Source organism: Atractosteus spatula, chromosome 6 (assembly GCF_055471065.1).
Source record: "Atractosteus spatula isolate fAtrSpa1 chromosome 6, fAtrSpa1.hap1, whole genome shotgun sequence".
Classification (NCBI taxonomy): Eukaryota; Metazoa; Chordata; class Actinopteri; order Semionotiformes; family Lepisosteidae; genus Atractosteus; species Atractosteus spatula.
Window position 1 is genome coordinate 18,605,564 of NC_142711.1, and position 24,842 is coordinate 18,630,405.

The window sequence follows — 24,842 nt, forward strand, 5'->3', positions numbered from 1 at the left end:
GTCCTGACTGCTGGTCATTACAGACCCAGGACACCGTCAGTGAGAGTAGGGGTGATAACTGTTCTTGAACTGAGTGTCTTGGTCAGTGTGTATATCTTTATAGACTTGAGCAACTGTTATGATCTGTGAAGGAAGTGGTGAAGTCAAGAGCAGCGTTTTGATCTCTGAGTGAGATAGAGGCTGTTGTGAAAAGAACTTCACCAACTAAAAACCTAGCAAGCTGTCTCCAACCTGAACATTTTACAACAGTTTTCTGACTACTGTTCTGATTCCCAGCAATGATTGGTCTTCATGTCTCTATAGATCACGGTATTAATATGTGCCATACAGTCCAAAATAACCCTCTAACTATCCTCCAGACACACTGGACACTACAGTACATTAACACTGCACTGAGAGAGAGGGGTTAATACAGTACAGACACACTGACTGGACACTCCAGTACATTAACACTGCACTGAGAGAGAGGGGTTAATACAGTCCAGACACACTGAGTGGACACTACAGGACATTAACACTGCACTGAGAGAGAGGGGTTAATACAGTCCAGACACACTGAGTGGACACTACAGGACATTAACACTGCACTGAGAGAGAGGGGTTAATACAGTACAGACACACTGAGTGGACACTCCAGTACTTTAACACTGCACTGAGTGTCGCGGTCCCTTTAAGAAGCAGGCAGGTCGGCTCTCTCCAGGTATTAAACGGGTCCGGGTGTGGTGGCGTAAACAGGAATTAAAAGGTTCAGCTCCACGGACTGGGCATGTGCGGACGGCACAGCGCTTCTCTACATGACCGCAGAGAGAGAGAGGGAGGAGGGGGAGATTAAGCGCAGAGAGCCCAACTGCTGGTTTAATCCCCTCTGAGCCGATAGACTCAGAGGACCGGGGCCACCGACAGCGGAGAACCTCCATATTGCAGAGCCGTAACGTTTAAACCCAGTGAAACATCACGACTCGCAACAATAAATCAGGAGAAAAAAAAAACACGAACTGAGGAGAAAAAGTTCGAACGGTCTTCCTGGGAAGAAGAAAAAATCAAGGGGAAAGTTCTGAAAACTCCTGTCCTGTCTGGACCTGGTGCTAAAATTTATTATAAATAACAGTTTTACTGTTTTTGGTCAGTCGGTGAGGAGAATTTTTCAACTTTAAAGATGAAAGACCGCCTGGAGCAGCTCAAAGCGGTGAGTATAATTCCCTGTTTTTCAGTCTTTTCAAATTCACCGAGCTTTGTGTGCTGTGTAATGAATCACAATGTTCCTACGGCAGTAACAACAGTTCTTATGTAATATTGATGTTCGACTGCATTGGAGTGACAGTGGATTGAATTTTACATGATTAAACTGAGGGTTTAAAATATATGGATTGTCTCTTGAGAAATGTTAAACTTCCAGATTTTGTGTCTTATTGTTTATTCAAACGAGATCCAGAGCCTGTCGGCGTATCCTCATCGGTATAACCGGTTTCACGTTAATCGATACTGGGTATCGGTCTCCTCAGAAACAAACAAGCGAGAGAGGGGATAACGCAGCGGGCCGTCCTTTGGGGTGCAGAAAAGCGTTTTTATTTATTAATCTTTTTTTTTTTACATCGGCGCAGTGCAGACGATTTAACGCTTATCACGGCTGTCGTGTCGTGTTCCGGGGTTTGGGACGGAGATGCTCAGTTGCTCAGCCTGTTTCTGGCGTGCCGGTGTGTTGAATTCCCAGTCTGCCGAGCCCCGGTGACACCTGTACGTGTGCGGCTGTCAGCTGGCCGGGAGAGGGGGGAGGAGGAGGGGCGAAGGACCGATTAAGGAAGGACACAAGGCGGTCTGCAGTCGCTGGTGCTCAAGGACACTCTGATAGCGGCCGGGGACTCGCCGCTCCCGCTCGCACCCGGCCGCGCAACAGGCTGCGGGGCTCTCCGCACCCCGGGTCTGGGCCCCCCGCCCCCACTCCCTGTCTCCGGGCCGCCCCCGGCGCCGTTGCCCCATCTCGCTGCTTCTCCGCCGCTCTCTCGCCTCTCCCAGCCCCGCAGGTGCGCCTGTATGTAAAGCACCGCGCCGGCGTTTCCATACTGAACCCGCTGAGGGGTGTCGCGCTGGAACCGGCCGGTCTGCCTGGTGGGAGGAGTGTACTGGCTCACAGAAGCACACACACACACACGTAGTATCTGCCCCCCACGACGGACGGAGAGGCAGACAGGAAGGCGCTGGGGTCTGAGTGCTCTTCTGTTACAGCCCCCCTACTGCAACGGGATTATCCTGCTGTACTTGCGAACGTCCAGTTTGCAGCTGATCTTTGTCCATCTGGTCCGTTTGGAAGCCAGCAGTTTATTGGTCGCAGGATTGTGTCCAGCTGTGTCTTGAAAAAAGTCGGGGTATCGCCTTCAACAACATGCCTGGGCAGCTTGTTCCACACTCCCACCACCCTTTGTGTACAGAAGAGCCTCCGGTTCTTAGTCCTAGATGCTCTTCCACATACTGTTGTTTCTGCCGGTGTCCTCGGGCTGGTGCTTCACTTCGAAGGGGTTCTTCCAAACGGGTCTGCTGGGTTCAGTTTGTCAGAGTGGTGGAGGATTTTGAAGACTAAAGAGATCCAGTTCCTTCAGCCTGCCAGTGTAGGACTTTCCTTCCACCCACAGCATGTCTCTGGTTGTCCTTCTCTAGTCTGATTCCAGAGCAGCGGTGTCTTCTCATTAACAGAACCAGACTAGAACAATATTCTAAATGTGGTCGTACTGACTAACAAGTTACGCAGTTTGAACACAACACCCCTTACGGATGTAGAGAACTTCACAATACTTAGTCTTTAACCGTGTATCATAACTCTTCGTTTGTCTTTTTGACTGCTTCCTCACACTATTCAGAAGAATATTCACACCACAGCCTGTTTCACAAGTAGCCACTTCTAGCTGAGTGGTTCCCATTTTGTGTTTGTACTTTGTTGTTATACATGCATGTAGCTCTTTATCTGTAAATCCTACTTCCTTTGTAGCTACTACAGGGTTTGCAAGCCCTCTGATACATCTGATATACTATCTGTAAACATAAATAGTTTACAAAATATGCAGTTGTGTGCAAGACTCTGTTCACCCCTGGTGAAGTCGTATGTTTTAGTGAATCCCTAAGTGAAAAGAAACTGACACGGCCTCTGCGTGGTACGCACTTGAACACGATGTATGTCTGCACATTTTAATGCACAGTTAGTATCCATTTACAGTTTTGTAGATATTCATAAGAAAATAATATGGCACGTGCAAACATTTGGGCACCCTGTCTGCCCTTTGTAACATCCTGATTGGCCAAAATCACAGCTTTCAAACGGTTCCCTCTGCCAGAGAACGGTTTTTCTGTTCCAGTTTGCGGAGTTTCTCCCGTCTCTTCCTTGCCGCACGCTCCCAGGTCAACACATACAGTAGTGTACGGTAGTATTCCTGAGCTGGGAGAGTATCCCTGAACCCACTGCGTGACTGAGATCCCCGCACAGATTTTAAAAACGATTCCAGCGTGGGGACTGTGAAGGCCGTTCCGGAAGCTTCATCTTTCGTTCCCGTAAGAACCCCACGGCTGATGGTGAGGTATGTTGCAGACCAGTGTCGTGCCGAAATATCCTCTTCTCAGCTTCTCTTTCTGCGCTGCCTCTGGGACATGAGCTTCTAGGATCTGTTGCCACTGAGCTGAGTCCACTCTCCCTCCCACTTGTACACTACTTCCTCTGCCAACCGCTTCTCCTGCGTGTGGTGGCCAAAAAGCCCAATTACCATTCTGGCAGGCCGCAGAACTTTGTTCCAAAAGGTTACTGGTTTGTCAGGGTTTTGTTTTGCATACTTGAGACGCTGTCTTTCGTGATGAGGCTGTGGGAAAGTTTTTTTCCTTCTGTGCAAGGCACGCCGGTCTGTGGACCGGCTAGACCTTTCTGCCGGTCCTCTGCGGTGCTCTGTGGCTTCTGCTGGGCAGATCTGCCCAGTTTTCAAGCACATCTAGTTATCTGGGTCTTTCAGGCCTCCTGCCTTGATTGCAGCGGTTCCCTTTACCTTCTGTCCCTGAAAGGTGGAAAGGGTCTGCAGGATGCGTTTAGAGACTTTTCACAGCCCCCCCCCTCCGCCCTCCGGGTCATGTTCCGCTGGGGGTTCTGGACGGTCGGGTCGGGGGTCTGAATCGGGTCCCTGGTGGTCTCCCACGTGCGGGACTAAAGAGCCCACGCCCCCCCCGTCCTGTGCGCCGGGCCCCTCTCGTGGTTCTGATCCGAGGCTGCACGCGGGGTGGAAATGGAGCTCCCGCCAGCCGGGCCAGTCTCCGGAACAGCGCCAGACGCGGTTTGTCCGCTCCTCCGATACGGCCCTGCCGGAGACCGGAGATTTGCATGCGCAAATTTGCCCAAACGATCAAAAGCCTCATCTGGCGAGATAACCCTGGTGGTTTTGTCCCGTCGGTCACGTCGCAGAGAGAGAGGGAGAGAGAGCGGTGCTTTCAGTGGGACCTTCACAGGATGTACGCATTAGGACACCGATTGCTGCGGGAACTGAAACCGTTTTGTCTTGACCAGAGAACTGTGATGAGACCCACTACAAGTGTTCGGAATCCTCAAAGGCTTTGACAGTGAACGGTGAAACAGGAATCACAGGACACAGGTGGAAACTACCTGGAAGGTCTTCTAAAAATGGGAACGAGCGTCATGTCATTGTTGTTGAAGCCGGTACCCTGGTTTCTGTCAAGACACAGCTGGATGAGAACCTGCAGTCAGGACAGGAGGCACCTCTTTACACAGGGGGTGGTGGGAGTGTGGAACAAGCTGCCCAGCCATGTTGTTAAAGCCGATACCCTGAATTCTTTCAAAAAATGGATAGATCAGATCACTTTATTGGTCATATACAATTTCTTGTATTAGGGATTTGTGTTTTCGCATTCCCCAGCTTGCTCTCCATGAGACACACAGACAGGGAGAGAGAAGCTTGGGGTCAGAGCGCAGGGTCAGTCATTTATGCGGCGCCCCTGGAGCAGCTGGGGTTAAGGGCCTTGCTCAGGGGCCCAACAGAGTAGGATTCCTCTGACGGTCGCGGGATACAAACTGGCAACCAGCCACAGGCACAGATCCTTGGCCACAGAGCCACATGAGATACTCAGATCAATTAACTACTGATTATCAAAGATGCTGGTTAGGAGGAGGCCATTTGGCCCATTTCTGATGTTAATTGTGTTCTTAATGAAAGACCTGTTAATTGATTTCTTGGGAATTGTTAAATTGTGCTTAAAGGAAATTGATTAAAAGTGAAAGGATTGAGTACTGTACAGGGTTTGCTGGATGTGATTGGTCATGCCTGCATCCCTCCACTGGAGCTGAGTGTGATTGGTCATTCCTGGGCTCCTGCACTGGAGCTGAGTGTGATTGGTCATGCCTGCGCTCCTGCACTGGAGCTGAGTGTGACTGGTCATGCATGCGCCCCTGCTCTGGAGCTGAGTGTGATTGGTCATACCTGGGGCACTGCACTGGAGATGTGTGTGATTGCTCATGCCTGCGCCTCTGCACTGGAGATGAGTGCCACTGGTCATGCCTGCGCCCCTGCACTGGAGCTGAGTGTGATTGGTCATACCTGGGCCACTGCATTGGAGCTGAGTGTGATTAGTCATGCCTGGGCTCCTGCACTGGAGCTGAGTGTGATTGATCATATCTGGGCCACTGCACTGGAGCTGTGTGTGACTGGTCATCCCTGCGCCCCTGCACCGGAGCTGAGTGTGATTGGTCATGCCTGTGCCCCTGCACTGGAGATGAGTGTGACTGGTAATGCCTGCGCCCCTGAACTGGAGCTGTGTGAGATTGGTCATGCCTGCGTCCCTCCACTTAAGCTGAGTGTGATCGGTCATGGCTGTGCCCCTGCTCTGGACTACACAAACCGAGTCACGGGGCTCTAGACTCTTATAGTCCTGTGAGTGTACTGACACAGTCCAGTCACAGGGCTCTAGACTCTTATAGCCCTGTGAGTGTACTGACACAGCCCAGTCACAGGCTCTAGACTCTTATAGCCCTGTGAGTGTACTGACACAGCCCAGTCACAGGCTCTAGACTCTTATAGCCCTGAGAATGTACTGATACAGCCCAGTCAGAGGTTTTTTAAATGTGTTTTTAGCTGATTCTCAGCTGAATCAGACTGTTTCTTGCCTTCCCCCAGAGCCCCCGTCAGAGTAGTGAGATATCCGCACTTTGCTCTAACCCTGCTCTGTGAAACCACGGGACTCCTGTTACAGCCGCTCAGCTTGCTGACACGCACTGACGGCAGGCGCAGAGTGCGATCACAAGGTCCAGCTAACGAGGTTGAATAATTAGCCAGGGTGAGACCTGTGCTGGAGTCGGAGGAGCTCAGAGCCGATATGTCTGCACTTCCGCAGAGCGTTGGCTCTGTGGCTAAGGATCTGTGCCTGTGACTGGAAGGTTGCCGGTTCAAATCCCGCAGCCGGCAGAGGAATCCTACTCCGTTGGGCCCCTGAGCAAGGCCCTTAACCCCAACTGCTCTAGGGGTGCTGTATAAATGGCTGACCATGTGCTCTGACCCCAAGTTTCTCTCTCCCTGTCTGTGTGTCTGTGTCTCATGGAGAGCAAGCTGGGGTATGCAAAAAGAATAAATTCCTAATGCAAGAAATAGTATAGGGCTAATAAAGCAACATTAACATTACACTTTTCCCAGGACAGCAGGTCCGCCCCGCCTGCACTTCCCACCTCCGGCCACTGGGGGCAGTGCAGTGCACGCCGATGACCACTTGCTGAAGGCATTCAGCCTTCCCGCTTGTTCCAATTTATATGACAAAATCTGATCAGCAAATTCTGCAAGATTTGCCTGTGGGCTTCCGACAGCCAGGGACTTGTGAACGGTGGTGAGGTCTTTGTATCCCGTGCCCGATTTAGCTACATAACGTGGGAACAGGGACTTTGGCTGATTACCCAAGGTTGATCACAGCTCAGCTGTCTACACTGTCTGGTTTTGTACTGTGTACGGCAACAGACTGTTCCTAACCCATCATCAGAATGTTTTTATGTGTGGTTAGGAACAGTTTGTTGCCGTGTACAGTTTTATGCTCTTTGATGCTCTCCAAGAATCGAGGCCTGGTGCTGTTCTTGAGGTAGGGGGTGAGAGGGGAGGTGAGAAGCTCTGGCTTGATGTACCCGAGCGCGTGGTTGTCTGAGAAAGCGCCCCAGCTGGCGTCTTGATCGAGCCGTCCTGGGAGTCAGATGGCCCCCGAATCCATTCAGCTTTAACACCAGTGGGACGTGTGAGGAATACCGGGGAGCCTGAGTGCACAGCACCCACAGAGCTCCTACTGCAAGACTCTCTCAGTCATCGTTGACTCTGGCTTCTCCAGGTTTCGTTTTCCACAACCCCAGACTCGGTAATCTCGGGAGGAGGGGGAGGTAGAGATGTGTAAACCGTCACTGTGTCGCTGTGAGCCTGGTGTAACACCATACTCACTGCAGTACTTCCTGTCTCTGGGTGAGCTGATGTTCTGCCCTCTTTCATATGTCAATGAATACAGGCTCATGAGAACTGACTGTTTAATTGCTCAATGCTTTATTAATGTCATCATGTGTGATGACACCCGTTGCTCTATCTGTGTCTGGAGCGGATCAGACTGCCGCAGGAGGAGGCTGACCCGAGTAACGCTGTCTGTGTTCGTGTGTCTCCTGCAGACGTGTGACACGGATGACGTGGACGAGGTGGAGATCTCTGTCGACAATGCAGCTTTCATGGATGAGTTCTTCACTCAGGTGAGAGCGGGCCAATCACTGTCTGGGCTGAGTGGTGCCGTTGTCTCTGATGCTCAAACCCCATTGGGTGGGTCTGCTACAGTGTCCCTCCCCCTGGGGGGCGGGTCTGCTACAGTGTCCCTCCCCCTGGGGGGGCCGGGTCTGCTACAGTGCCACACCCCTTGTGGTGGGTCTGCTACACTGGAGCAAAGGTGTTTGTGTTGCTTGATCCCTAGCGCTGCCACCTGGTGAAAAGAAGCTGGGACAGTGTGATCAGTGTGATGAGAGGCTGAGCACAGGGTTAACAGTGCAGGATGGCCCTCTCCCTCCTTGAACTCCCAGTGTACCCCCTGGGGTGTGGTCAGACTGTGTCAGCCGGAGCTAATGAAGATGGCAAAGAGATTCGAGTGTCGTGTCTGGAGGGCGCGTCCAGTGTCTGTGCTCAGAGTGCTGTGTGCCATCTGTTCCAGATCGAGGAGATTCGTTCCAGCATCGACAAGATAGACGAGAATGTGGCCGAGGTGAAGAAGCTGTATTCCGTCATCCTGTCCGCACCCACTACAGACCAGAGTGCGTCCTGCTCTCTACTGGATACATTTGTCTCTCTGTCTCTGGTCCCCTGCTCCCTTCTCTCGCTGACACTGACCCTGGGCACACCCCTCTCACTGTCACTGACCCTGGGCACGCCCCTCTCACTGACACTGTCACTGTCACTGGGCACGCCCCTCTCGCTGACACACTGTCACTGGGCACGCCCCTCTCACTGACACAATGTCACTGGGCACGCCCCTCTCACTGACACACTGACCCTGGGCACGCCCCTCTCACTCACACTGTCACTGTCACTGGGCATGCCCCTCTCACTGTCACTGTCACTGGGCACGCCCCTCTCACTGTCACTGTCACTGACCCTGGGCACGCCCCTCTCACTGACACTGTCACTGACCCTGGGCACGCCCCTCTCACTGACACTGTCACTGACCCTGGGCACGCCCCTCTCACTCACACCGTCACTGTCACTGGGCACACCCCTCTCACTATCACTGTCACTGACCCTGGGCATGCCCCTCTCGCTCACACTGTCACTGGGCACATGAGGATTTAACACCCTTTCTTCTGTTCTTTTTATTTCAGAAACCAAAGATGACTTGGAAACTCTGACCAATGACATCAAGAAGATGGCAAACAGTGTTCGCAACAAACTAAAAAGTTAGTATTTCAGACTTGGAAATAAGATGACTTACACTGCCACACTGATGGGCACTCACAGGGCTATAAGAGTCTAGAGCCTGTGACTGGGCTGTGTCAGTACACTCACAGGGCTATAAGAGTCTAGAGCCCTGTGACTGGGCTGTGTCTGTACACTCACAGGACTATAAGAGTCTAGAGCCTGTGACTGGGCTGTGTCAGTACACTCACAGGACTATAAGAGTCTAGAGCCCTGTGACTGGGCTGTGTCAGTACACTCACAGGACTATAAGAGTCTAGAGCCCTGTGACTGGACTGTGTCAGTACACTCACAGGACTATAAGAGTCTAGAGCCTGTGACTGGGCTGTGTCAGTACACTCACAGGACTATAAGAGTCTAGAGCCTGTGACTGGGCTGTGTCAGTACACTCACAGGACTATAAGAGTCTAGAGCCTGTGACTGGGCTGTGTCAGTACACTCACAGGACTATAAGAGTCTAGAGCCCTGTGACTGGGCTGTGTCAGTACACTCACAGGACTATAAGAGTCTAGAGCCGGTGACTGGGCTGTGTCAGTACACTCACAGGACTATAAGAGTCTAGAGCCCTGTGACTGGGCTGTGTCAGTACACTCACAGGACTATAAGAGTCTAGAGCCTGTGACTGGGCTGTGTCATTACACTCACAGGACTATAAGAGTCTAGAGCCCTGTGACTGGGCTGTGTCAGTACACTCTCAGGACTGTAAGAGTCTAGAGCCTGAGACTGGGCTGTGTCAGTACACTCACAGGGCTATAAGAGTCTAGAGCCCTGTGACTGGGCTGTGTCAGTACACTCACAGGACTATAAGAGTCTAGAGCCTGTGACTGGGCTGTGTCAGTACACTCACAGGGCTATAAGAGTCTAGAGCCCTGTGACTGGGCTGTGTCAGTACACTCACAGGACTATAAGAGTCTAGAGCCTGTGACTGGGCTGTGTCAGTACACTCACAGGACTGTAAGAGTCTAGAGCCTGTGACTGGGCTGTGTCAGTACACCCACAGGACTATAAGAGTCTAGAGCCTGTGACTGGGCTGTGTCAGTACACTCACAGGGCTATAAGAGTCTAGAGCCCTGTGACTGGGCTGTGTCAGTACACTCACAGGACTATAAGAGTCTAGAGCCTGTGACTGGGCTGTGTCAGTACACTCACAGGACTGTAAGAGTCTAGAGCCTGTGACTGGGCTGTGTCAGTACACCCACAGGACTATAAGAGTCTAGAGCCTGTGACTGGGCTGTGTCAGTACACTCACAGGACTATAAGAGTCTAGAGCCTGTGACTGGGCTGTGTCAGTACACTCACAGGACTGTAAGAGTCTAGAGCCTGTGACTGGGCTGTGTCTGTACACTCACAGGACTGTAAGAGTCTAGAGCCTGAGACTGGGCTGTGTCAGTACACTCACAGGACTATAAGAGTCTAGAGCCTGTGACTGGGCTGTGTCAGTACACTCACGGGACTGTAAGAGTCTAGAGCCTGTGACTGGGCTGTGTCAGTACACTTTCAGGACTATAAGAGTCTAGAGCCTGTGACTGGGCTGTGTCAGTACACTCACAGGACTATAAGAGTCTAGAGCCCTGTGACTGGGCTGTGTCAGTACACTCTCAGGACTGTTAGAGTCTAGAGCCTGTGACTGAGTACTACTTTTGCACACAAGGGAGGGCATAGAATATGTAATGATTATCAAAATTCTATCAAAAATTATCAAATTTTTGCCTATTTTTCTTTTTAACCAGGTATTGAACATAACATAGAGCAGGATGAGGAACGGTCTTCTGCAGACCTGCGGATAAGGAAATCTCAGGTATAATACAACAGATCAGTCACTGTTAATCTCTCTCTCAGTGCAGTGTTAATGTACTGTAGTGTCCAGTCAGTGTGTCTGTACTGTATTAACCCCTCTCTCTCAGTGCAGTGTTAATGTCCTGTAGTGTCCAGTCAGTGTGTCTGGACTGTATTAACCCCTCTCTCTCTCAGTGCAGTGTTAATGTACTGGAGTGTCCAGTCAGTGTGTCTGTACTGTATTAACCCCTCTCTCTCAGTGCAGTGTTAATGTCCTGTAGTGTCCAGTCAGTGTGTCTGGACTGTATTAACCCCTCTCTCTCTCTCAGTGGAGTGTTAATGTACTGGAGTGTCCAGTCAGTGTGTCTGGACTGTATTAACCCCTCTCTCTCTCAGTGCAGTGTTAATGTCCTGTAGTGTCCAGTCAGTGTGTCTGGACTGTATTAACCCCTCTCTCTCTCAGTGCAGTGTTAATGTACTGGAGTGTCCAGTCAGTGCGTCTGTACTGTATTAACTATTTTGTCTTTCTCTTCCTCCAGCACTCAGTCCTCTCCAGGAAGTTTGTAGAGGTCATGACAAAGTACAATGAAGCACAGGTGGATTTCAGGGAGAGGAGTAAAGGACGTATCCAAAGACAGCTGGAGATCAGTGAGTTTGTGCCTCATCCTCTCTTGTCCACCACATGTATCATGTGTCACCTGTGTGTCTCTACATATCTCTGGGCTGTATCTCATGTCTCTTTGTATCTTTGTGCTGTACCACATGTGTCTCTCTGTGTCTCTCTGTGTCTCTCTGTGTCTCTCTGTGTCTCTCTGTGTCTTTCTGCTATATCTCGTGTCTCTCTGTGTCTCTGTGCTGTACCACATGTGTCTCTCTGTGTCTATGTATGTCTCTCTGTGTCTCTGTGCTGTACCACATGTGTCTCTCTGTGTCTATGTATGTCTCTCTGTGTCTCTGTGCTGTACCACATGTGTCTCTCTGTGTCTCTGTATGTTTCTGTGTGTCTCTTTGCTGTACCACATGTGTCTCTCTGTGTCTCTGTGCTGTACCACATGTGCCTCTCTGTGTCTCTGTATGTTTCTGTGTGTCTCTGTGCTGCTGCTTATTCGCTATCTCTCTCCCCTCCAGCTGGTAAGAACACAACAGATGAGGAGCTGGAGGAAATGCTGGAGAGTGGGAACCCAGCTATCTTCACTGCAGGGGTAATGTGTCCCTCTGCCTGGCGCTCTCTCGGAGCGGTGTCTGGACTGCAGTGTGCTAACACTCTCCTGCCTCTGTCCAGATCATAGACTCCAGCATCTCAAAGCAGGCCCTCAGTGAGATCGAGTCCCGGCACAAGGACATTGTGAGACTGGAGAGCAGCATCAAAGAGCTGCACGACATGTTTGTAGACATTGCAATGCTGGTGGAGAACCAGGTACCGTCTGTCTGTCTCTGCTGTTGCAGTACTGGGTACCTGTCTGTGCGTCGTCCTCTGTGTCTCTCCTGTTGCAGTACTGGGTACCTGTCTGTGCGTCGTCCTCTGTGTCTCTCCTGTTGCAGTACTGGGTACCTGTCTGTGCGTTGTCCTCTGTCTGTGTCTCTCCTGTTGCAGTACTGGGTACCTGTCTGTGCGTCGTCCTCTGTCTGTGTCTCTGCTGTTGCAGTACTGGGTACCTGTCTGTGCGTCGTCCTCTGTCTGTGTCTCTGCTGTTGCAGTACTGGGTACCTGTCTGTGCGTCGTCCTCTGTCTGTGTCTCTGCTGTTGCAGTACTGGGTACCTGTCTGTGTGTCGTCCTCTGTCTGTGTATCTCCTGTTGCAGTACTGGGTACCTGTCTGTGTGTCGTCCTCTGTCTGTGTCTCTGCTGTTGCAGTACTGGGTACCTGTCTGTGCGTCGTCCTCTGTCTGTGTCTCTCCTGTTGCAGTACTGGGTACCTGTCTGTGCGTCGTCCTCTGTCTGTGTCTCTGCTGTTGCAGTACTGGGTACCTGTCTGTGCGTCGTCCTCTGTCTGTGTCTCTGCTGTTGCAGTACTGGGTACCTGTCTGTGCGTCGTCCTCTGTCTGTGTCTCTGCTGTTGCAGTACTGGGTACCTGTCTGTGTGTCGTCCTCTGTCTGTGTATCTCCTGTTGCAGTACTGGGTACCTGTCTGTGTGTCGTCCTCTGTCTGTGTCTCTGCTGTTGCAGTACTGGGTACCTGTCTGTGTGTCGTCCTCTGTCTGTGTCTCTCCTGTTGCAGTACTGGGTACCTGTCTGTGTGTCGTCCTCTGTCTGTGTCTCTCCTGTTGCAGTACTGGGTACCTGTCTGTGTCTCTCTGTTGTTGGATTGGCAAGGGACAATGTGTTTCTTTACTGTATGTCTTTACTGTAGCGTTTCATCTAAATCCATATAGACCTCATTGTAAAGAATTATTTTAACCAGTGTTTTCTTTCACTTGTTAAATGCTTTCTGGGAAAAGTTAGGTTTAAGGTAAGGATCTGTGTTCTTCTGCATGTCAATACCTGTGTACAGGAAGTGTGTGTCAGTCTGTCGGTCTGTGTGCGTGTTAGTGCACTAATGGAGTAAGAAAGACCATAGAACATGTCTGGCATAAGTCCGTGGAGGCAGTGAGACAAGTTTGTGCCAGTCCTGCGTAGCTGTGTCTGACAGAGTATTTCTGCTTCTCTTTCAGGGAGAGATAGTTGATAATATAGAAGCCCAAGTGTCTAAGACAGTGGATCATATCGCAGTGGCAAAAACTGAGACCAAGAAAGCTGTAAAATACAAGAGCCGAGCCCGGAAGGTACTGTACTCACCCTGTACAGTGTGACACAGTGTACTGAACACAGCAACACACTGTACAGCACACACACACTGGACTCACTGTCCCCGAGCGTGACACACTATACAGCACACACACTGGACTCACTGTCCCCGAGTGTGACACACTATACAGCACACACACTGGACTCACTGTCCCCGAGTGTGACACACTATACGGCACACACACACACTGGACTCACTGTCCCCGAGTGTGACACACTATACGGCACACACACACACTGGACTCACTGTCCCCGAGTGTGACACACTATACAGCACACACACTGGACTCACTGTCCCCGAGTGTGACACACTATACAGCACACACACTGGACTCACTGTCCCCGAGTGTGACACACTATACAGCACACACACCGGACTCACTGTCCCCGAGTGTGACACACTATACAGCACACACACACTGGACTCACTGTCCCCAAGTGTGACACACTATACAGCATACACACACACCGGACTCAATGTCCCCGAGTGTGACACACTATACAGCACACACACACACCGGACTCACTGTCCCCGAGTGTGACACACTATACAGCATACACACACACCGGACTCACTGTCCCCGAGTGTGACACACTATACAGCACACACACACACTGGACTCACTGTCCCTGAGTGTGACACACTATACAGCACACACACACACTGGACTCACTGTCCCCAAGTGTGACACACTATACAGCACACACACACACACACACACTGGACTCACTGTCCCTGAGTGTGACACACTGTACAGTGCACGCACACACACACACACACACTGGACTCACTGTTCCTGAGTGTGACACACTGTACAGCGCACGCACACGCACACCGACACGCACACCGACACGCACACGCACACGCACACACACACTGGACTCACTGTCCCCGAGTGTGACACACTTTCTTTTTTCACTGTCTTTCCTTCAATCCTTCTGTCCCCTCCCTCGGTCTCTCTCTCTTTGTCCCGTCTCTGTCTCTGTGTAAACCTGTCCAACCTGTCCTGGACGGCACCGACTTTCTTCCTCTCTTCCTCTCTTCCTCTCTTCCTCTCTTCCTCTCTGCCTGTCTGCCTGTCTGCCTGTCTGCCTGTCTGCCTGTCTGCCTGTCTGCCTGTCTGGTTTCCCCCTGTCGCCCCCCGCCCCCCCGCCCCCGTCAGGGAGGCATGATCGACAGGATCGAGAGTAACATGGACCAGTCGGTGGGCTTCGTGGAGCGCGCCGTCGCCGACACTAAGAAAGCTGTCAAATTTCAGAGCGAGGCTCGCCGGGTGAGTCGCGTCACAACACCCCCCTGGACCCCCGGGATACCTACCCCCCGGCACCCCAAATGCCTTGGTCCCCACATTCCCCGCGCCTGCTACCCAAGAGCCCTCACGGAATCGCCTCGCACCCGGGCTTCCTCTGAGCGACTGACGGGTCGGTTCGAGACTGTGATGCAGGGCCAAGTGCCAACCGGCGAAATGTTCCGGGTTCGAATGAGGCATCGAAAGACTGGCACCGTGTAATTGGAGTCCCTGCGCAGCTCGAAGGCAAACATGGAAGAGGGGGAGCAAGCCTAGTTCTGGGGTACCCCAAACCACTGCAGTTGGTTTCACCTGCTCCTGGTGTCACCCCGCTCCTGAGCCCTGCCCCCGAGCCTGCCTGCCTGCGTGGAGCTGGGGTTCCAGGGTTTACCCTGACTTTCTCTTCCTGGACATCCCAGGCCAGTCTCGCACCCGTGTCAGGCTGTGAGCCCACCCCTCCTCACCCCCCGAGTGTGTCGCTGGTGCCCTCAACCCTCAACCCTCAACCCTCGCCCTCACAGTTGTCCCCAGATTCACCCTCACCCTTGCCCTTCCTGTTTTGCCACACTATGGTGGCAGCAGACGCAGGCACCTCCTCCTCTCCTGCCCGCTCTCAGCTGCGTCACCACAGGGTGCCGCTGTTCGGCTGTAAAAAGCATCTCGGACGGCGTGGAACGTAAAGCCGTTGAAACGCCATCAGTGTGCCCCCTGTGCTATCTTGTGCTGCATGCCTTGAATTCTCCCAGAAAACACCCCAGAACTCACCAGAAGTGACCTCAGACCCCCTTCCCACCAGAGAAAAGATTCCTGCCACATAAAACTGGCGCCTCTTGGCTCAAGACCTCCAGACGGCCTGACCCGCTGTGTCCCAGCACCAGGACACTGCCAGCACCCCTCTCGCTGTCCCTCTGTCTGCTGCTCCTTTTCTCTGAACTGGTTCTCCTCAAACGTCAGCCTGTCCTCTCCCTGCAGCCCTGCCCTTGCTGTGTTCATGTGAGTTACACACAGGAATGACTGTCTGTGTGTGCGTCGGCATGTGTGCGGCAGTGTGTGGATCTTCAGTTATCATTAAAACCACAGCCCTCTGTATGCAGGCCCGCTCTGCCTGCGGCCCGGACCCGCGCAGTCGCGGGGGCCCGCTCTGCCTTGCGGCCCGGACCCGCGCAGTCGCGGGGGCCCGCTCTTCCTTTGCGTCCCGGACCCGCGCAGTCGCGGGGGCCCGCTCTGCCTTGCGGCCCGGACCCGCGCAGTCGCGGGGGCCCGCTCTGCCTTGCGGCCCGGACCCGCGCAGTCGCGGGGGCCCGCTCTTCCTTTGCGGCCCGGACCCGCGCAGTCGCGGGGGCCCGCTCTGCCTTGCGGCCCGGACCCGCGCAGTCGCGGGGGCCCGCTCTGCCTTGCGGCCCGGACCCGCGCAGTCGCGGGGGCCCGCTCTGCCTGGCTGCCCGGACCCGCGCAGTCGCGGGGGCCCGCTCTGCCTTGCGGCCCGGACCCGCGCAGTCGCGGGGGCCCGCTCTGCCTTGCGGCCCGGACCCGCGCAGTCGCGGGGGCCCGCTCTGCCTGGCTGCCCGGACCCGCGCAGTCGCGGGGGCCCGCTCTGCCTTGCGGCCCGGACCCGCGCAGTCGCGGGGGCCCGCTCTGCCTTGCGGCCCGGACCCGCGCAGTCGCGGGGGCCCGCTCTGCCTTGCGACCCGGGCAGTCGCGGGGGCCCGCTCTGCCTGCGGCCCGGACCCGGGCAGTCGCGGGGGCCCGCTCTGCCTGCGGCCCGGACCCGCGCAGTCGCGGGGGCCCGCTCTGCCTGCGGCCCGGACTGGCGCAGTCGCGGGGGCCCGCTCTGCCTGGCTGCCCGGACCCGCGCAGTCGCGGGGGCCCGCTCTGCCTGCGGCCCGGACCGGCGCAGTCGCGGGGGCCCGCTCTGCCTTGCGGCCCGGACCCGCGCAGTCGCGGGGGCCCGCTCTGCCTGGCTGCCCGGACCCGGGCAGTCGCGGGGGCCCGCTCTGCCTTGCGGCCCGGACCTGCGCAGTCGCACTGCTCGGTAGTGGTCACACAGGCCTCTGAGGCTCCACACTACAGCAGAGAAGCCAGCAGGCAACTGCATCTCCTGCAAAGCAGCCAGACACCCACCGATCCTTTCCCCCAGGAAAGGGAGAAAGAGATCTCTTTCATACTATAGTAACAGTACTGGAATATTAGTGCCACAGTGACTCCGCTCAGAAGCTCCCTGATCAGCGCTGTGTCTCTGGCTGTCCTCCTCAGAAAGTGGTGATTATAGTGGCAATAGCCCTCGTGTGTCTGGCAGTCCTTGCGCTCATCATCGGACTGTCGGTGGGACTCACTCGCAAATGAGACTTCAGTCTGTGAGTAAAGTCGCTGAGCACTGTTACACTGGGGCAGCTGAGAGAGAGGAGTTAATACAGTACAGACACACTGACTGGACACTACAGTACATTAACACTGCACTGAGAGAGAGGGGTTAATACAGTCCAGACACACTGACTGGACACTACAGGACATTAACACTGCACTGAGAGAGAGGGGTTAATACAGTACAGACACACTGACTGGACACTACAGGACATTAACACTGCACTGAGAGAGAGGGGTTAATACAGTCCAGACACACTGACTGGACACTACAGGACATTAACACTGCACTGAGAGAGAGGGGTTAATACAGTCCAGACACACTGACAGGACACTACAGGACATTAACACTGCACTGAGAGAGAGGGGTTAATACAGTCCAGACACACTGACTGGACACTCCAGTACATTAACACTGCACTGAGAGAGGGGGGTTAATACAGCCCAGACACACTGACAGGACACTACAGGACATTAACACTGCACTGAGAGAGAGGGGTTAATACAGGACAGACACACTGACTGGACATGAATTAAAACACTAGTCTACAATATCTGTGCTGTGCCTGTTGTCTCCTCTCTCACAGTCTCCTCGGCTGGAACAGGGTGACTGGGTGTGTGGTTTCAAGCTGGTGTCAAGCTGGGGACGTACCTGGTGAGAGGGCTCTGTGTGGTTTAATGGGTGTCTTCCTGGTCACTGCTTCTCATTGGGATATTGTTTTCTAGTTTGGATTGGTGGTGATGGAGAAGTCTGAGCAACAGCAGGCTGGAGCATGCTGCAAAAGCATTGTTAACACCTTGTTAGTACAGCGTAGTATAGCTTAGTGAAATTGGGTAAAATCACAGTACAGTACAGTAAAGCCCAGTGAGATTGGGGTGAAATCACAAAGCACAGTGCACTAATGCCCAGTGAGATTGGGGTGAAATCACAGTACAGTGCGCTAGTGCCCAGTGAGATTGGGGTGAAATCACAGCACAGTGCACTAGTCCCCAGTGAGATTGGGGTGAAATCACAGCACAGTGCACTAGTGCCCAGTGAGATTGGGGTGAAATCACAGCACAGTGCACTAGTCCCCAGTGAGATTGGGGTGAAATCACAGCACAGTGCACTAGTGCCCGGTGAGATTGGGGTGAAATCACAGTACAGTGCACTAGTGCCCAGTGAGATTGGGGTGAAATCACAGTACAGTGCACTAGTGTCCAGTGAGATTGGGGTGAAATCATAAAGCACAGTGCACTAGTGTCCAGTGAGATTGGGGTGAAATCGCAGTACAGTGCACTAGTGCCCAGTAAGATTGGGGTGAAATCACAGCACAGTGCACTAGTGCCCAGTGAGATTGGGATGAAATCACAGCACAGTGCACTAGTGCCCAGTGAGATTGGGGTGAAATCACAGTACAGTGCACTAGTGCCCAGTGAGATTGGGGTGAAATCACAGTACAGTGCACTAGTGCCCAGTGAGATTGGGGTGAAATCACAGTACAGTGCACTAGTGTCCAGTGAGATTGGGGTGAAATCATAAAGCACAGTGCACTAGTGTCCAGTGAGATTGGGGTGAAATCACAGTGCAGTGCACTAGTGCCCAGTGAGATTGGGGTGAAATCACAGTACAGTGCACTAGTGCCCAGTGAGATTGGGGTGAAATCACAGTACAGTGCACTAGTGTCCAGTGAGATTGGGGTGAAATCATAAAGCACAGTGCACTAGTGTCCAGTGAGATTGGGGTGAAATCGCAGTACAGTGCACTAGTGCCCAGTAAGATTGGGGTGAAATCATAAAGCACAGTGCACTAGTGCCCAGTGAGATTGGGGTGAAATCACAGTGCAGTGCACTAGTGCCCAGTGAGATGGGGGTGAAATCACAGTGCAGTGCAGTTTAGTACTAACGGTTCAGGTGGGGAGCTGCGTCAGCATGTGTAGGCTGCAAAGGAACAAGTAATAGGTTTATTCCATGCTGAAAAGAGAAGTGAGAAAACGCAATGTTGACACCTGAAGAAGGCTTCACAGCCAAAATGTTGCATTTTCTCTCTTCTCTTTTCAGCATGTAATAAACCTATTATTTGTTCCTTTTTAGTCCTAACAGTCTCTGTTCAGAGGTACCGGTCAGTTTTCAGGCTGCACTCATGAGACAGACTGCAGGTCTCAGTCGTAGTGCTTCTTTGTTCTGCAGATGATCAGTTTGGCCTCTTTGCTGCGACACACCCAGAAACATGCCCATCAGGTCCATGTGTCTTCCCTGCACCCGACACTGGGCTGGCGCTGTCTGCGCTCTGGGGGCTGCGGACCCCCAGTGACCCAGCCCTCGTTATGTAATTGCTGAATGACTGATATTGTGTCTCTTTCCTCCCCAGAAAGTCATCATTCTAAGTGTGGTCTGCACAGTCCTAGTTTTGGTCATCCTGGCAATTGTTCTGGGAACAACCATTAAGTGACAAGAAGGCTGAAACCTTGCATCCTACAAATCCCTCCTATCATCCCTTGTTCCCAACCTCCCTGTTCCCTGTGCAACTGTTGGCCTTCCTGACCCCAGCGCCCACCAATCAGACGAAGACAACTGGGTGGGAACTTCCTGTTTTCTGTTGTGGCTCCTCCCATTCTATGGAGCTCCGCCCATGCACTCCTGAGATGGACACGCCCACTGAGGAGAGCGAGAGGGAGATGGACAGACAGAGCCAGACCATGGAGACAGACAGTGTGAAGGCTCTCTCTTCCTCGCTCTCACTCGTCCTGCTGCTCGCCACATCTCGCCACACTAAGTCAGCCGGGCAGGGCCTCCTGGGTTTGTCTCCATCCTGCTCGTCCCTGTGATGACGTTTGCTCTCGTCTACCAGTAGAGGACCTGTGCCCACTCACCCTTTCTGCCTCACGTCCTCTCTGACTTGGCCGGTCCCCTTCCTCAGAAAGAGCCCCTTCCCTCCTCTTTCTCCTGCTCTGAGGTTTCCCTGTATCCAGCTCCCAATCCTGGCCGGGGGCTGAGCCAATCAGAATGCCCCCGAATGTGCCCCACTCACTTCACCAGATTCTACCACTGAGAACACGCTGATTATCACAGGGGGGAGAGCATGTGACTTTCAGATTTTATTTGACAGTAATTATTGTCATTTGTTCTTGTTCTCAATCTTTAAACATTTTAAATGAAGGAATAAAGAGATTTTATATTTTGTGTTTTATGCAGTTGGGGTTCAGTGGGTCATTTCTCTCAGTCTGTCTCTGTTCCTCTCTTCCTCCCTCTCCTGTTAATCCTTCTCCTCCTCCTCGGTCCTTCCTCCATGCATCCCCCTACCTCCTCCCTCATCAGGATCATGTGACAAGGCTGCAAGCCAGGGTCACATGACAGGTTCCTGGGTCAGGGTCATGTGACTAGGCCGTACAGCCAGGGCACTTGTCAAGGTCATGCGCCATCATGCTCATGGGGCACACCTGTTCTGTGTGCGCTGGTTTGGCAGAGATCACAGATGGCACTCACTCTCCCCAGCCCCGCAGACTGGTCTCTTCCATCAGTCCAGCGGCCAGCTGCCAGAGGCCCAGAGGTCTTTAACCTCACCTGCGTCCAGCGCTGCTCCCCAGTTAAAGACTCTTATCACGCCGTCTAAAACATGAGGCCCAGGTGCCATGGTGTTCAGCATCTCTGCTGCCGGGAGGGGTCTCCTCAGTCCCCCGTGCCCTGTGAGCAAGTCTCCCTGCTCACCTGCTTCAGCCCTGCAGCCTCCTGACTGCAGATCTATTTTCACACCTTGTTGGGCGAGGAGTCTTGGAGACTTTACTGTTACCGCAGCTACTGTGTTTAGGTTTGCTGGCACACAGGAGCGGTTACAAACGAGAGGAGACCATTCAGCCCCACCTGCATGCCTGCGACAGTAGCTAGTAGTTAGCAGAGGGGGGGCCATGGTGCTGTGGTGGTCAGCATTGCTGCCTCACAGCTCTGGATCCCCGGGATCAATTCCCAACACAGTCCCAACACATGCTGGTAGGTGAATTGGATTCTGGGAAAACTGGCCCTGGCATGAGTGTGTGCATGTCTGTGTCTGGCTGTGGCCTGCGATGGGCTGGCGTCCCATCCAGGGTGTGCCCTGCCATGAATCTGTTGCATGCTGGGATAGGCTCCGGACCCCTGCAACCTTGTATTGGAAAAAGCAGTTGGAAACGGCTGGTTAGTTCGTTTTAACTGGTGTTTAGCCGGTGTCCCCTTGGGGTAGCTGACTCTTGAGCTGCTGTGGTGGTCTGTCCAGCTGTCAGAACGGGGGCACCTGTCAGCTGCTCTGGATAAACACATCTGCCAGATAAACACATTCCCCCTACCAGTTCGTCACAGGTTAAAATATAACGTTTTGAAAAAGCACAGAAGGTTGAAATGGACCCGCTGGCACATGCCTGCTTCCGGGAGGCTGTGTGGGAAAGATGAGTATCCCCGGAGTCTTTGGTCCAGACCGGGCGAGTAGAGAGATCTGCTGAAAGCACCAGCCTTCCAGATGGCTGGGGAGCCAGCAGCTTTGACACCAGACAGGCTGCTTTCCCTTAAGGGCTGGAGGGGGCCTCAGCCTGTCTCACCTCCAGTCTGCTCGCTGACTTCAGCCTGCAGGCTCCTTTTGGCCACACTGTGGCGGAGCAGGTTGATGTTAGTTGGGCCATCGCCCCCTGGTGGCTGTACTGTAGTGTTGCGTTCTACCTTGTGAAAAGTGGCCTCCTGTGCTGTTTCCATCTCTCTATTTCTCCTGTCGTTTTTTTCTTTTCTTGCTCCCACCTGCAGAAGAAGATCATGATCATGGTCTGCTGTCTCATCCTGGCCATCATCCTGGCCTCCACACTGGGCAGCATGTTCACATAGACAGGTGAGTGTCCACAGGGGACAGACAGTATTAGACCAGCAGCTAGTTCACAGCTGGCAGCCCCCTGGAGCCCAGCAGGTGTGAGCCTGGCCAGTACCTGGATGGGAGACTCCTGGGAAAGCTGAGGTTGCTGCTGGAAGAGGTGTTAGCGGGACCAGTAGGGGGCGCTCACCTGGCAGTCTTTGTGGGTCCTAATGTATGTCAGTATAGTGATGGGGGACACTACTGTAAAAAAAAAGACATCGTTCTTCGGATGAGAAGTAGAACCGAGGCTGTGAGTGTGCATTGAGTGGAGTGTCCAGAAAAGTGCAAAAATAAATGTAAGGAATTATTATTAAATATTACACAATGTGTTAACACAGACAGGTGATATGAGAATCAATATGAGAGTCTTATGAGACAGTCGAGCTGTCAAAGGCATGGGTTAGTTTCAGGATGTTAACCTGTGTGACAAATCACCAGGGCATTTCCAAGGTAAAAGCTTAACTGGTATTACACTTGCCAATATCCTGTTCCTTCAAGCTCATACTGAATTCATTTCCAGCTGACCTGTACACCAAGAGTGAGCTCTCTTCATTTTTTCAGCCCCGAAGTGGGTAGCCTGTCATTAGTTTTTTGTCTGTTAAATTATGTATCATGTGTGAACTCCCCTCATCTCTGTGTTAGAAAAATGGATTGTGTAATTACTAAAAAGTAAGAAAGTAAGAGTGAGGTAACTTTTACTCCTTCTGAATTAGTTGTTGCTATTTGTTGTCATTATATCAGTGATCTTAAGGGGTCAATTATTTTTTAAATAATTGGTAAATAACTTTCACAATACATAATTTCAAGGTACCAGTTCTGTACAGGCTGGAGTACTAATGTGACGAGTACTGATACAGCTTTGTCCCAGTTGGGATTTGTTACTCCAGCTTCAGATCCATACCTTTCTGATCTGCAACCTGTAGGGAATTCCCCTACACCAAAGGGCCAGGCCTCCTGTCGCTGGGGAATTGAGCATTACCCAGGGCTCTTGTGAGTGATGTCATTTCCTGTGACAGTAACTGTCTCTGTGCTGGAAGAGTCATGTGACAAAAAAACCCCACCAGGATGGCCTGTCGCATGTCAGAGTGTCCTCCTTGTCATTAGGATTAGAAAGCTGTTGGCTGATCCTGTTGGTGACTGTTCTGGTCTAGCAGCAGGGTCTCCTGGGAGATGTTGTTCACTTTTTGCGGCTGCCACGTCCCCATGCGTTTGTAGTCTGAGGATGGCGATGATGATGATGAAGAGTGAAGCGGCGGTGGTGTCTGTCACTCTAACTCCCGGCTGTTGTTGTTTTACAGGGGTACAGAGAGGCCTCTGGGCTCCACGGGGCACCGCGCTGGCCCATCGCTAGGAATCGTCCTGACTGTTCGTCTGTCTGTCTGTTTGGCTGTAGACAGCACTGGGTCTCCCCATCTCTCTCTGCCTCCAGGTCCCCCTCTCTCTCCGGGTCTGTCCCAGTCCACAAGGGGGCTCGGAGGAGAGAGAGGAGTGAGGATGATGGCACATCTTGCAACATAGTACTACTACTGCCATTGATAATAATAATAATTATAATAATAATAATAAAGCCGGGTTTCAGCAGGGCTCCTAGTCCTGGTCCTGCTGAGCCAGGTGTCACCTGAGGTCACCTTTTAGCCACCGCATTACATAAGACTTAGAAACTCACAGAGTAGAAAGGAACTGTAAATGTGAGAATAAGGCAGGTGATTTATCCAGGCCAGAATGAAAAGCAGGAGGTGTGTGGGCCTACAGAAGCAGGAGTGGGGACCCCTGGGCAAGATCAGCGATTCTCAGTCCTGATCCGGGATCTCAGTCTTAATCACAGTTTGATTTCTTTCATTTTTTTATTCGTGGCCTCTGTCTTAAAATTGCTTTTAGCTCTGAATACTTGAGAAGAGGCACCTGTCGCCCCCCACTGTGGGCGTGTCTCACACAGTGTCCCTCCCATTATGGGCATGTCTGATACAGTACCACGCCCACTGTGGGCGTGTCTGATATAGTGCCCCTCCCGCTGTGGGAGTGTCTGATACAGTGTCACTCCTATGAGGGAACAGGTAAAGATTTATTCCATGCTGAAAGGAAAAGAACAGCGGTTCAATATTTTGGCTGTGGATCCTTCTTCCTTCTTCTTCACACCTGAGAAAGGCTCCATGGCCGACATGGTCCTTCTTAAATTGACTTAACGCATGAACTTCAGATTGCAAAAGCTGCTGGAAATAATCCAACAATCAGATCAGTTCCTGGCGGCTGTTATCCCTGGTGATTTCGGGCCACAGCTGGCATGAAACTAGCACAGGCAGGGGTCCCCAGGACCACCACTGAGAACCTCTTGTGCAGAGAGTCAGATACAGCGCCCCCTGCTGTCTAACCCACAGAATGCGGCTCATCAGTATTTGTGTGTAGGTGAAGTGATCGTTATTGTTTGTAGCACGGTGGCGGTGATCTTCAGTTTCCCCTCTGTGCCTGGACAGAGAGAAGGGGGGTTCCCGCTGGCCATCATCCGGATTTGGGACTGGCGCAGTCTGTCGGCGTTGTTGTAGTTGTTTCTCTGTGTGTCCGTGTTTGAATATCGAGTCGTTGCTGGTTCTGGGTTTATTGACTTACTGGATCCTCTCGGTCTGTGTCTGTCCTTCTGGTGAACCTGGCCATGAGGCAGCCGCTGGCTGTCTCCCTTTCCCTCTCTCATGCGCTCTCTCTCCATTCCTCTTCCCTCTCACAGTCTCCCGCCCTCCCTCTCACACAACCCTGCTGTGATGTAACAGTTTTTTATCAAGCATCATTAAACCCTGTGGACAAAGACACTGGCTGTCCGTGTGTGATTGTGAGACAGATCAA

The 24,842-nt window shown here is 52.6% G+C and overlaps 1 protein-coding gene across 4 annotated transcripts; it reads left to right on the top strand.

Moving 5' to 3' along the window:
• The first annotated feature begins 765 nt into the window (after positions 1-765).
• On the top strand, positions 766-24,806 carry LOC148832582 (syntaxin-3-like). 4 transcript variants are annotated; one of them, XM_088919269.1, is made up of 12 exons: positions 766-1,186; positions 7,664-7,741; positions 8,191-8,290; positions 8,855-8,929; positions 10,679-10,746; positions 11,264-11,372; positions 11,853-11,926; positions 12,007-12,141; positions 13,376-13,486; positions 14,672-14,782; positions 21,905-21,986; positions 23,306-24,806. In XM_088919269.1, the coding sequence occupies exons 1-11, from the start codon at positions 1,157-1,159 to the stop codon at positions 21,980-21,982; spliced, it is 969 nt and encodes a 322-aa protein (XP_088775395.1). In that variant the 5' UTR covers positions 766-1,156; the 3' UTR covers positions 21,983-21,986; positions 23,306-24,806. The 4 variants fall into 4 exon arrangements, with proteins under 4 accessions (XP_088775395.1, XP_088775391.1, XP_088775393.1 ...); XM_088919265.1 differs by lacking the exons at positions 14,672-14,782; positions 21,905-21,986; positions 23,306-24,806 and adding exons at positions 17,051-17,151; positions 19,509-20,330; XM_088919267.1 differs by lacking the exons at positions 21,905-21,986; positions 23,306-24,806 and adding an exon at positions 19,509-19,688.
• The last annotated feature ends 36 nt before the right edge of the window (positions 24,807-24,842 follow it).